General features: G+C 41.1%; 1 protein-coding gene across 12 annotated transcripts in view; it reads right to left on the bottom strand.

Annotated features, from left to right (window-relative positions):
* The window catches only part of LOC129354773 (pleckstrin homology domain-containing family A member 5-like), a 128628-nt gene that overhangs the window by 23096 nt on the left and 91653 nt on the right, over nt 1-13879 (bottom strand). For 9 of the 12 annotated variants that reach the window (XR_008605194.1, XM_055024276.1, XM_055024266.1 and 6 more), the window contains 7 exons: nt 13427-13542; nt 12111-13190; nt 9579-9862; nt 8232-8470; nt 6723-6806; nt 4255-4374; nt 922-975 (listed from right to left, as the gene is read on the bottom strand). Coding sequence is in view for 11 of the 12 variants with exons in the window: in XM_055024276.1 (XP_054880251.1) it covers nt 922-975; nt 4255-4374; nt 6723-6806; nt 8232-8470; nt 9579-9862; nt 12111-13190; nt 13427-13542 (1977 nt within the window). In the remaining variant the exon portion in view is untranslated. Of the gene's footprint in view, nt 1-921; nt 976-4254; nt 4375-6722; nt 6807-8231; nt 8471-9578; nt 9863-11170; nt 11283-12110; nt 13191-13426; nt 13543-13879 lie in introns of those variants that run through there. The other 3 variants (XM_055024268.1, XM_055024270.1, XM_055024277.1) reach the window with 2 other exon arrangements.

Below are 13879 nucleotides of genomic sequence, written 5' to 3'. Positions count from 1 at the left end.
TTAGCTAGTTTGAAAGAAATCAAAGAAAATGGTCTAGCCAATCACCTAACTAGAAAGAAAATCTATGGAGGGAGCTGAAGACCTTACTTTGTGTGGAAGAATGGTACAAAATGCAATTTCAATGTCAATTTCTGCTAATAGCAATTGTGGCCAACATCTATTTAATGGATATAATAAATAGACATGTTTGCTTTGATTTCTCTGTGTAGATTACTTTGTTAGTTTACAGATATCTAATGAAACTGAGCTGAGGTTAGCATGCCCATCCTGGCTAACCCAGTTAGCAGCTATGCACTGGTTATTTCAAAACCAGTAATAATATCTTGAGCAATTTGACCTGGATTATCTTTTCTGTTGCATCAGACAACTTGAGCACCCATGACTCCTGTTGCTGGATTGCCATTGTTGCATCTCTGGACAGCTTTTCATAGATCACCAACACCCCACATGCCTTGCTATTAAGGGACGTTCTGACCCGGTTTTCTAAACATCACATTTTGGTTGTCATTAATATTGCTCAACTACACTATATATTAATGCTGCTTCTGTTACAGCACCTATGTGGGCAAAATGTCAACCTGTTGCCTCATTTATCATGAGTCACTTTGCAGAGGTCACAGTGACTATGACTTCATCATCATCACTGTCAGGGCCTATGATGAAGAGAATTTACTATCAGTGTGTTTCTATTATATTTTATATGTCACTCAGAAATACCTGCTTTTGCTCCTTTTTAGCAACAGGAAAGAGGTGAAATGTTGTCAGAAATGAGATCAGAGCAACTTCTGGTTCACCTATAACCTACTGTAGTCAGTGTAGCTGTGAACAGTAATAAGTGGTAGAAACGTTTCAAAAACAAAAGTTCAATTTCCAATTCAGAGAGCACAGATACGCTGCCTGTGCCAGAACCAGAGTTCTCACCTGCTTGTCCAGGTAAGTAAGGTTCCTCTGAAGATGGTGAGAGAGAACATCAGTCTATAGACGATAAAAAAGAAGAAGCAGGAAAATGAAAGCCATGTTTTTCATGAAATCACAGTCACATGGTCAAAGGAGGGGAAAAGCTGGATAAATTAAAATGGAATAAACAGCTGTGTGAAGATCTGGGATAAGAAGAGAAGAAAATTTACTACAGTGCATTTGAATAAGTTCAAACTTATTAAACAACCCTCTAATTTACAGGTCAAGAAAAAATTCTTTATTCAGTTCTTTTCCTAATTAATAATAATGATAATAATAATAATAATAAATGACATGCTGTATGTACCAAAAACAAGCACCATGAAGTCATCTGAAAATCAGTTCTTTGGAAAACAAAATATCTTCTTTGCACTTTTATGATCAAGATGAAATCAGCAACAACACTAAGTGGTGCTGCTCTGTGGTGCCAGCACAGTTAAAATGCTGTGCTGCCATTTCATCTGAATGGAAGAGATCAAGCGACTATTTTATTTTTGGGGTTTTTTGGGTTTTTTTAAATTGACAGTATGATGTAAAATAGGCTTTTTTGATGATTACATCATATTGTAAAGTTATTCTCTCATCCAAAATATGCCTTAATTCTTTATGGTTCTGGTCTGCTCTGCGTCCCTGGAATCTGAACCAAACATGGAGAAGCAGCTTTCAACTTCTATGGACCACAAATCTGAAACAAACTTCCAGAAAACTGCAAACCTGCTGAAATAGTTCCTTTAAAACAAGGCTGAAAACAACCCGTGTAGAGTTGCTTTTGAACCATAATAAATGCAACATTGACCAGCTCATTTGATGTGTATCAATGATTTTAGTGATGGCACTCATCAAAACATAATGTTCAGCTTTTTTGCTGAAATGTGCTACACAAAGAAACTTGATTGATTTATTGGTTGGTTTCATGCAGGTTTGAGAAATCCTTTAATCTCCTATGGGAACCATTCAGCTGTGCAAAACACCTCAGTGAACCTAGTGCTGCCTTCAAGGTGCAGTTCCTTCTCACAGCTGGAGTTTCCACTCCTCCACTCAGCTCCCTCAGACTAGCCAACAGCAATTAGCAAACACCTGGTGTAGATGGGCTGATTGACAGCACTACAACCCTGTTCCTAGCTATGATTGGTAGCACTGGGAGAAGGCAGAAAAGCTTGATTTTTTTTCACAGATTATATTATACTGTTGTAACATAGTGACAGTTTCAACAATTATGTAAAAAACAAAATATATTTTATAAAAGCTAAATACTACAGCTTTAAGAATATTTGATTTTTATAACAACTGAAGTTCAAATAGTTCCTTGATTGTGCTGTAAAATGGCGCTATGCTGCTGGGAACACATAATAAAGTTAGTAAAGTTTACTAACTTTCACATATTGCGCTTCTGCAGAACATTTTCTTAGTCCAATCTTAAGGACTCACTCTGGGATATGCTGCTGGCATTGCCTGTCTATTCACCTATAGCAGCTGACCTCTTTTATTCTGCAAAAGGTTCAAACCCACCGTGCCAGAGCTTTCATTTGGCCCGACATTTGGATCTTCTCTCCTTCTTCTGCTTCACAAGGCCACAAGACTTGATTCTTAATTCTTAACTTTTCAGGCTGAGGAAAACATAACCCATTTCACAAACACTCAGGAACCACTAGATTCTGAAAGTGTGGATTCTAAGATTTGCAATGATGTTAAACATATAAAAATCAAAAAAGAAGTCGTTCTTTACTACCAAGTGATGTGTATATTAATGTCAACATGGACTTGTCAAAATGCAAAATTTTTGCTGGGGGGTTAATTGTGACAAAATTTGTGATTAACAATCATGTTATTGTTTTGAAACCATTGTTAAGTAATAGCATGAAAACGTCAGAATAATGTAAAGAACAATAAAAATATTTCTAAGGAACCTTTAGCACTGGACCTGGAAGATGTATCAAATATATAAAATACAAAATGTTGAATTCCATTTTGTTCAGGGACTATCCAAACTGTGTCTCCACATTCCTTGTGCTGCAGACATCACTGCCAAACCTGCACTTAAAACTCATTGCTGTTCAGATGAGAACTGATCCCCACTACAGAAGCAAGACTTCAATCCTAAAGTCTTGTTGGAGTCGACCTCCAGAGACAAGAGCTCTGAACCCTTTTCTTCTATCCTGCTGCCCAGGAAGACAATTTATTTCAAAACCTTCAAAGTGTTCACTGGAGAACTTCTAGGCAGCGGTCTGCGCACATCATGTTTCTGCGTTCCCATAGAGACGTCAAAGTCTCCAAATACATTTTGAACAAAACTCTCAGGCATGCATCAGTTAATAGAAGTTTTTACTGGACAAGCTTCCTTATGAGACTGAAATACAAAACAGTGACTGATTGTTAAGAAACAATCACCAAAACATAGAAAGCTGAAAACAGATGCATCACTGCACAGAAGTCCTTAAATAAGATGCATGCAGAGCAGCAGCACCTCCACCAACACTGCACTGACACACACGCAGAGCACAAACCCAAGAAAGCAGCTGCCACCACCTAAAATCACAAACTTATCCATCAGTGCCCTGATTTACTGCTGGACAATAAATTGAATTTGGTGTGTTAACAGAGACACATGAATAAATAAATACCTTCAAGCTGGCTGAGAATCCAGTGTATTTCTGTATCCTTCATTTTTGCCTAAAGTTTAGAAACACAATAGTTATGACTACAACATAATATCACAGAGCCCAGCTATTTATCCCACTGTGGGATGAAACAGCTGCTAAGTCCTGGTTGGAGGATGAATTATTTCTAAGCTTTGGCCAATGAGGAACATTGCAGGTTGCCATGACAATATCAACCCTAATTTTGGATCGAAAGACTGCTCATTTAAACACAAAGCTAAACTAACTGCCTAATGGCATTTGAATGTTTCTGTGAAGTGGAAGGTTAGATAGATGTTCAATGTGAGATCAGAAAAATGCTTTTAATAGAAAATTAGACCAATGTTAAAAAGATGAGCAATTATCCATTATTCAGTCATGTTGTTTGTGAAAATGCTTTTGTCTTTTTTGGTAAATAACCTTTAAATGCACACCAAATTCAATTTAAATGTTTGTTTTAAATTAAATGTTACCAAGACGAGCATGAACTAACACAAGGTTAGAAAACATTCAAGGCAGTCAGACACAAAACAACTGAATCTGCATGTTTGCTATATCAAAAGGGAGAAATGACCAGCACACACCTGAATCACTTCATGGATTTCTCAAAGACACAGAGAATCACAAAGAACCAATGTGTGCATGCACACTCTGGGCTGACCTTGGGGTTGGGCCCTTCTATTCCCAGAGCCATTAGCTGAGCTACTGTATGTTCCCGCAGGCTGTTGATTTCTGCCTGCTGCCGGCGGAGCTTGATGAGCAGCAGTGTCAGCTCCTCAGGCTGCACACAGCAACACAAAGAGGAGAAGAAAAGACTAAAATTGACTTTTGTATTTTTGTCAGCATATTGCTTCTTAAACAAGACGATTACTTTCTTATTGTATTTATTTCAAACAAAACTCTGCATCACTTTTCTGGGACCCCAGTCATGTCATATGTAGATGAATACCTTACTTATGTTTAAGGGCTGCAACATGACCAGCACATGACCGACCAGCACATGACTGACCAGTACATGACCGACCAGCACATGACCGACCAGCACATGACTGACCAGTACATGACCGACCAGCACACGACTGACCAGCACATGACCGACCAGCACATGACCGACCAGCACATGACCGACCAGCACATGACCGACCAGTACATGACCGACCAGCACACGACTGACCAGCACATGACCGACCAGCACATGACCGACCAGCACATGACCGACCAGTACATGACCGACCAGCACACGACTGACCAGCACATGACCGACCAGCACATGACCGACCAGTACATGACCGACCAGCACACGACTGACCAGCACATGACCGACCAGCACATGACCGACCAGCACATGACCGACCAGCACATGACCGACCAGCACATGACCGACCAGTACATGACCGACCAGCACATGACTGACCAGCACATGACTGACCAGCACATGACTGACCAGCACATGACTGACCAGTACATGACCGACCAGCACATGACTGACCAGCACATGACTGACCAGCACATGACCGACCAGCACATGACTGACCAGCACATGACCGACCAGCACATGACCGACCAGCACATGACTGACCAGTACATGACCGACCAGCACATGACCGACCAGCACATGACTGACCAGTACATGACCGACCAGCACATGACCGACCAGCACATGACTGACCAGCACATGACCGACCAGCACATGACCGACCAGCACATGACTGACCAGCACATGACCGACCAGCACATGACTGACCAGCACATGACCGACCAGCACATGACTGACCAGTACATGACCGACCAGCACATGACTGACCAGCACATGACCGACCAGCACATGACCGACCAGCACATGACCGACCAGCACATGACTGACCAGCACATGACTGACCAGCACATGACTGACCAGCACATGACCGACCAGCACATGACTGACCAGTACATGACCGACCAGCACATGACTGACCAGCACATGACCGACCAGCACATGACCGACCAGCACATGACCGACCAGCACATGACTGACCAGCACATGACCGACCAGCACACACAGTATTTTATTTGGTTATGGTGTGTCTGTGACTGGCATCCTGTCTCACGGATAGAGCAGATGGAGGGTTTAATTTTGAACTCTGCCTCATTGTCTCAAGTTTGCATGAGTGGTTTGTCTCAAAAACAAAAACAAACAAAAAAACCTTAATGAGTAACTGAATTTCTGCAAATAAGTCCTCTAAGTACCTCATCTAAACGGCAAAAAGGATGACAGCTCATCAAAATTGATGTTATATTGGTGCACATGCTCTTTTTTCAATGAGGCCTGTATGTAAGGTAAAGTTAATTATCTCATGCTAAAGCTAATGCTACATTCACAGAACAGGCAATTCCTTTTTCTGGCTGAAATTTGTTCCCCCCACCAACATCCCTCGTACGCTGAATGATGCAAACTAAATCAGACTTCTGTGTAAATCCATAAAATCCCAGAGCAGAAGAAAAAGGTGGATGACCAGTGACAAATCTATCTTTCTGTCTGTGCCGTTGGAGACTTATATGGGGACAGCACTGCTCTGCTCTGTCCTGTGTGATAACCAAGTCGCTGTGGTGATCACTGCTTCAGGACTGCAGTCAGTCTGAAACATCCTGCAGCCTATCATTATCAGCAGTCAGAGAAGAAGAAGTCAGCCAGCAGGGAAATGTGGGCGGGATCTTCTGCACGCGATGTCATGCTGCAAGGGGTCCATAAAGGTAATAAAATCTGCATTGTGATCTGAGCAATAAGTGATAGTTTATAGTTGTAATGCTTTGGAATTTTAGCTAATAAAATTTAAAAAAAAATTCCCATAAAACAATTGCTATAAAACCTCAAATACATTTAAATTAAAAACAGCATTTGTATGCTGAAACTATTTGAAATATTTGTCTAAATATTGCAACAGCATATTTCCTTTTGACATCCTAACAACATATTTTGAGACTATGTTATTCTTATCTGTTCAGAGATAAAATTGCAAAGAATTATGCCACTAATAAGAGGAGTGAAAAGGAACAAAACGGCCACCATGACTCAAAATTGATAAACATGTTAGTGTTTGTTTTATTTATTTGCTTATAAAGGAGATATAGGAAGCAGAAGAGAACACTCACCGTCTTCCCCTGCAGAGACTGTGGTGTGATGGTTTCAGGAGGGACACAGGTGGCCACAGACCGTCGGTCTGATGGACATCCATACTGTGACAGATAGAAAATAGATTGAACAGTACTGGTACAGATGTGGAGCAGGCCATAAATACATCCCTCCATTATTCCAGGAGCATGAAAAATTTGGAAAAATTCAACCTCAAATTTGAGAAGCTTTGTTTAGTATTTTATTTTTATTTATTAGAAAATTCTAATCGTGATATTCATAAATTCATGATGAACCAGGTAAGATCTTAAGTTGTATGAACTCCAAACCCTAAAAAGGATCTAGCCAGAGTAATGAGATTGCAGAAACACGCCTGCAGGATTCTATTTCCAAAGCCAGCACGTCTCTACGTGGATTTATCTGACAGGCTTTCAGCAGAAGATGATCAGCTAAACAGCAACACAGAATCAAGGAAACTAACATACTATTCAACAGTTTAGGGACAAGCTCAGCATCCGCCTCTTTTGCCACATCAAAACAGACGTCCCACTCTCAACTTTCCTGCCAAACCTCAAATGTTTCATTCTTCGCCTCAGTCATGGACTCTTCAGCTTGTACATGTTTGTCTTCAACTGAATCAGGAGATGCTGCTGCTCATTCTGCTTTGTTTAGATACCACACAAAAGTCACCCATCAATGATCAATGATTATAAACCTGTTGGTTTGACATTCCACATCATGAAGGTCCTGAACAAACTCCTTTGGCGACCTGAGGTACCGGAAGCAGATACGGACACGTCAGGACCCCCTGCAGCTTGCTTATCGCTATGAAGATGCCATCATAAACCTGCTTCAACAAACCCACTGCTATCTGGACAAAGCAGGCAGCATGATTCCAGATCCAACAAGAACATCCTTCATAAAGGGAGAGGGCAAACCTGAAAAATTTTAAAGAAATAAACTTCTGTGTTGTTCCTGATTTTTTTTTTTCTTCTATATCAAAAGGCTTGAGTTTTAATGAGATTTCTTTATGGCACTTTTGCTGTCTCTCTTCATCACCTGATATATTCAAAAAACTTTATGATCAATCCCAGAAACTCTTCACTGCTTCCAACAAAACCCTTAATCCCACCTTTGAGTGGAATATGAATTTAGAGCAACCAGCAGTGGCTGTTCCTAAACTACAGCAGTCCATCTGTCCATAAAATCCAAAGGGAGTAGAGATGTACTCAGGTGTAAATCCTACCCACCTCTATTTCCCAGCCAAACTCATCTATAACAATAGTTCAAGCAAATTTCTTAAAAGGCTGTAAAAACTGTAGGTTGTTTGATCTGAGATTAGGGTTAGGGTTAGGGTTTTCTGCCTAATGTAGGGTTTTCTACATTAGGCAGAAAAATGACATGCCAAAGGCAAACACCATGATGCGGATAGCAGTGTGTGAATATGATTCAGCACTGTGCTAATGTATCAAATGTGCTCCAAAAAAAGATGTTTCACGTGACTTGGCCTTCAAATGCGTTGCACTTACTTTGCTGAGGTGAGACCTTTGCCGGCGATCCAAAGTCCCATCCCCTCTGAGGACAGGTGAGGACACCTCAGAGAGTGAGCTGCTTGGGTTAGGAGCAGCCTGCTGGTGAGGGGGGGAGAAGCTGCTGTAGGGCGCCAGGGAGCCATGAGACGGAGAGGTGGAGATGGAGCGTGCCACAGCATGCTCAGAGATGTTTCCCATCGTCTTTGTGCTGGGCAGGGTGCCGTAATGACCCACAGCTGAGAACATGGCAACCACAAGTCACAGGAAATTCAGAACTTCTAATGAAATTACAAAATAAAGTTGACTGTCATAAATGCTAATTGAAGAAAAAAACACAGCTGAGATATGTCTCTAAGGCTACATTCGCACTACAGGCTTCAACACACAATTCAAATTTTTTGTGAAATCAGATTTTTCACAGTTCCAAATATATGCAACTTGTGTGTGATCTACTGCGTGAACTGCAAATGACCGAGGGCACAGCGACATAGAGGGTGAAGTAAACTGTGCCACATGTAGTGAGCTCACTAAGTGTTTTGGCAAACGCCATAAAAAAGAAGAAGAAGTGCTTAGTGTTTGCAGAAATAATCATAGAGGCTGATGGTGGAGCATATCTTATGAGGCTATTAACAACTAAATGTTCAATATGCTTGTTTTTCTTCTGTTCTTAGTTTTCTGCTGGAGATTTTATTTTTGAAGTTTAAAAAATTACCGCAAAAGAAAATAACACAGAGGTCCAAATCAACTTTCAATTTGAAACCATTTTTATGATGCTTTTTCTAACTCTGAGTCAGCTTTACTTTACAGGCAGACTCGTTGCCATGGCAACCTCTGGTAACCCACACAGCAGAGAGTGATATATGTCAATGGATTTCTTTTTATCTCTAAAAGACCATGAATTATTTCTCCCTGTAGTTCTACACTCACTCATTTATTTTGGCTGGATTTACCCAGAATGCCTTGGTCCACTTGGTGTTCACATGCATTCAAACAGATGCAGAGTTCACTTCAACCAAGCTGAGACCAAGGTTTTCAGCTGGACCAGAGATTGGTTTTTCGCTCTGCATTAGAGTGTGATTGTGTATTCAGACCTCCTCAAACAAACCCAACCTTCTGGACAAATGAGCTGCAGTTTGATGAAAGTGGACTAACCAGGCCGGTGTGAATGCACATCAAACCTTTTGAATTCAGCTTGTAAAAAATGTTCAAACCACTATTCCTTTCAGTTTCACAATAATTCACGTGAAATCTCAATAAACATTAAGTTTTTGCTTGAAAAGTGACAAAAAGCAAAAGTAATTGCTTAACATTTGTAATGAACATTTGCTAGTGCATGAGGTTTACCTGCTGGTTGAGCCAAGCTCTGCCTGGAGAAGGCCTGCCTCTGCTGCCACTCGTACAGCTGCCACATGGTGTCGTCTCTCATTGATCGCCTCTTTTCCACGGTGCTGATAGTGGAGGAGACTGGCCGGAGGGCCCGATCGTAGGTAGACCCTGCTACGCTGCAGATGCTATCAGGCCTGATCATACTGTTGCGGGGCAGTGTGCGGTAACCCTCAGGGAAGCAGGGGACGATCTGTGTCCTGTGACTAGGCATGTTCCTGGGCAATGTCTGGTATGACATAACACTGAAAGAGACAACAGGGAGGATGTGTGGAGGTTTGTTTTCGCTAATCTCTCCAGAGTAGAACTTTTATTGTCTTAAAAGTCGTAACTTGAAATACATGCAGAAGATGTTCAAGGGTAAACAGCTTCCAGTTTTGCTGTTAAAGCATGACTGTCTAATTCTGGGTGTTTAGGCACATCTTTTTTATGGCTATTTCAGGTCAATCAGTCTTTGCCTTTATTTAGTTCAAGAAAACATGCTGAAATAGAACTTTTCTAGCAAATGTGTCTTTTCTAAGTTTAGCCTAAACAAAGATACTGAGAGTGAGGTTCGGCCAACCTGATGGAAAAAGCTTGGCTTTTCAGTTTTACCTTTCAGCTACCTTGACCCATTGTTTAAACAGAAGGCATTAATATTATAAATGTCTTTATAGGTGCGACAGACTGGCGACCTGTCCAGGGTGTACCCTGCCTCTTGCCTTTTAAATTCAGCTTGTAAAAAATGTTAAAACCACTATTCCTTTCAGTTTCACAATAATGCACCAGCAACTCATGACCCCCTTAGGGATAAGGGTGAATAGTAAATGGATGGATGGATGGATGGATGGATGGATGGATGGATGGATGGATGGATGGATGGATGGATGGATGGATGGATGGATGGATGGATGGATGGATGGATGGATGGATGGATGGATGGATGGATGGATGGATGGATGGATGGATGGATGGATGGATGGATGGATGGATGGATGGATGTCATTATAGGCTTAATACATTTATTTTGTGAAAGCTGTGCATGTACACAATACATAATCCTAAAACTGCTCAGCAGATGAAGCATTAAATATTACCACATTTTTATAAATATATTATATAGATATATAGATAATATAAATATATATAAATAAGCTTACCATGAAATTCACACATGACATAATTTATGCATAAAAACAAATCCAATCACATTTGTAGTTTTAGACCCATGAAGAAAAGCAACTGCGAAAACTAATGGAAAACTAAGAAAGCAGGTGAAATCTGGCAACATTCAGAAAGCAATCCTGTCTCTGAAACCCAACCACCTCTTTGTGACCAGGCAAACGTATTGTTTATCTGAATTTCCTGGATACCTTTTGCAGCAGGTATCGCTCTGTCTTTGTGAAGGACGGATGGAAGCTGAGCACTACTCAGCTTCCATGAGCCACAGTTCTAACGATTTCTGCAAGATAGCACAGATCGGTAGCACAGATAGTCAGGACAGCGATTTTTCAGTCAGAGAGCAAATTTGTGAGTAGCAATTGTTTGAAGCTTCATCTACTGAAATATTAAACTCCTCCCTGTTAGAGCAGATGTTGGCCTCCTTGCCCATGTCCAGGATGAAAGATTGAGGTTGAAAGATATGTTCACTTCCTGAGATAGCCTTCTCTTAACATTGAGGTGGGCCTAAATCACAGAATAGAGTCGAAATACAGATTGAAGTTATTTGAACCTTATTTTTGTTCAGATTGTATTAGTTATCTTTTCAGCCCCAAACACAGTAGTTTCTTGACAACTGCTGTCAAGACTTGTCAAGAACTCTTGAGTTGTCAAGAAATTTTTTATTTGACACAACTAAAAAAGGAAGAAAGCTGTTTTTGTCATAAAGCAGTGCAATGTGGTGGTGAGGCAGACGCTTGAGACTCAGGTAGAGATGTAAAAGGTGGTTTTAATGGTGATGACGATGATCTAAAAACACAGTCAAGTCCACAGCCAGGCAGCACGGCTGAGCGGAAGCCAGGGCTCAACACCGGTAGAGCAAACTGGACGACAGGCAAAAAAAAGTTTTACGACAACCAACGACAAGGAACAGAGGACACAGGTGGGATTAAAAACACTGAGGGTAGTCAAAGAAACAAGACACATCTGGGAGTAATCAAGGGGAAGACAGGACAACACGAAGACTCAGACACAGAACTCAACATAAACACACAGAAAAACACAGAACGTGACAGTTTTACTGTTCAATTAGAGAAGAGAGGAAGTTGTTCAGTTTTGCTTACTTGACTTAAGCCAGCTGTATGTAAATGTAAATGTACTGTGGAATTCAATGCGTTTTGGTTCAGTTAAAAAATAAAAAAGGAGAGTTACACACCAACTCTGACTGATCATCAGTAGAGCAGGTGTTTAAATGAGCTAATCTGTGTTAGGGTAACTGTGACAAACAGTTCAAATCTTTAAAAATGCATTTAGAAAATCTCAATAACTTGTAAAGACGGTATTTAAAAGCCTCACCTTCGTGTGTCATCATCCAGTTCTCTTGTCCGGTGAACTCGAACCCTCGGCTCCAAGTGCATGGAATTGGCACTGGGTATGCCAAAGTCTGGCTCATGAACTGGAGGTGGGGACTGCAGAGGAACCCTGGCCACAGCGTTCTCTGCTTTTATCTGACCGCAGTCCCCAGGCTGTTCTCCAGGCCTGTTAGCTTGCAGAAGTTTTTGGACGTTGACATTTGCCTGGTTCTGGCGCGATACTGACACTGCAGCTGCAATGGCAGCTGCCTGAGCAGGCTGAAGCTTAATGCTGTTGATATTATTTAAAGACCTTTCTGAACTTGAATCTTTCTGGAAGAAGTACTTTTCCCCAGCACGAATTGTAGCATACTTCTCTGCGTCTGTAACAGCAGCATATTTATTCCCCTCTCGTAGTGTGCTGTACTTCCTTACTTCCTTTAGATTGCCATATTTATCCACAATTTGTATGGCACCATATTTGTTTCCTGTGTCTCTCATGGTGCTGTATCTTTCTGTTTCCTTCAATGATAACTGTCTCTTTACTTCCTTCTGAGAAACATAACTTTGCCCGTCTTTCTGGAGCATGTGTCTGTCTCTGACTTTCTGCAGAGCATACTTTTCTCCATCTTTTGTAAGTAGAAACTTTTCACCATCTTTGGAAGGAGCATATTTATCCTCTGTTGGTGTCACTGTATATTTATTATTCACTTTTTGAACAGCATAATTCTCCACATCTTTCTGCAGTGAGTATTTCTCCCCATCCTTTTGCAGCAGGTATCGCTCTCCGTCTTTGTGAAGGAGATATCTATCTCCGTCCTTCTGAAGCATGTAGCTAACTCCATCTTTCTTTAATGAGTACTTTTCTCCATCTCTCTGTAGGGTGTAATACTCTCTCTCCTTCTGGCTATTCTGTTTTTCAATGTCTTTCAAGCGTTTTTCATCAGCCCGTGAAAGTGAGTGTTGTCGTCCAGGTTCTCTGTTGCGTTCGTTGTTCTGGATCTCAGGCTGTGTAAGGGCAGTGTGGTTCAACAAGTTGTTCCATTGCTGAGGTGTCTGCTGGTCCATGTTCAGCTTGTCTAGCCTGTGTTCAAAAAGCAGAGTTAGTTTCCAATATAAGGCAAGAAAAACTCAGGCAAAATAAAGTGTCTCCTGGTCAGTCTGTCGTCCATGTGAACATTAAGGTATTTATATTTCTGTACTTCCTCTCCCATGACGGAAATACACCTTGGCATAAAGAAGTTCTTGTCTTTGAATAGAAACTTGCTTAGAACGGACAATGCTCCTCTAAGCATAAAGCAAAGCGTGCTCATTACTGACCTTTTGACCGGCTCAGTGTGGACAAGTGCAGCGTCTGTCATGACTTTCATCCAGGACTCCATCTCCTTTGAGGTGTCTGTGCAGAAGTAATATGTCCGCATGTTGGGATGGGTAGCCTGACAGCGGTGGAAAGAGCAAAGAGTTGATGGTTATAAGCAGACTCTGAGGGAATGTTGGCTTGAAAAGAGTTTCTGTGCTTCCTTCACTCCACAGAAGTTCTTTAGATGGGAAAATAGGAAATGGAATAGTCAAGTAGAAATGTCTAACTCTCCTTCTGAGAAACACAGAAGGAAAGCTTAGATGAGCTTAGATGAAAAACGCTATGAAGAGGATCAGATAATTCAAGTTTTACATGCAAGATATTTGGCTTTATATTTCTGGCCAAAACTTGTCAATGACAATCCCTTATCCATCAGGATTTCTGCTCTATTGGGAAAAGCAGAAGCACATTAT

Source organism: Poeciliopsis prolifica, unplaced genomic scaffold (genome assembly GCF_027474105.1).
Source record: "Poeciliopsis prolifica strain line A6 unplaced genomic scaffold, Auburn_PproV2 SCAFFOLD117, whole genome shotgun sequence".
Classification (NCBI taxonomy): domain Eukaryota; kingdom Metazoa; phylum Chordata; class Actinopteri; order Cyprinodontiformes; family Poeciliidae; genus Poeciliopsis; species Poeciliopsis prolifica.
The sequence above is the reverse complement of the archived record's forward strand: the minus strand, read 5'-3'. Positions and strand labels throughout refer to the sequence as shown.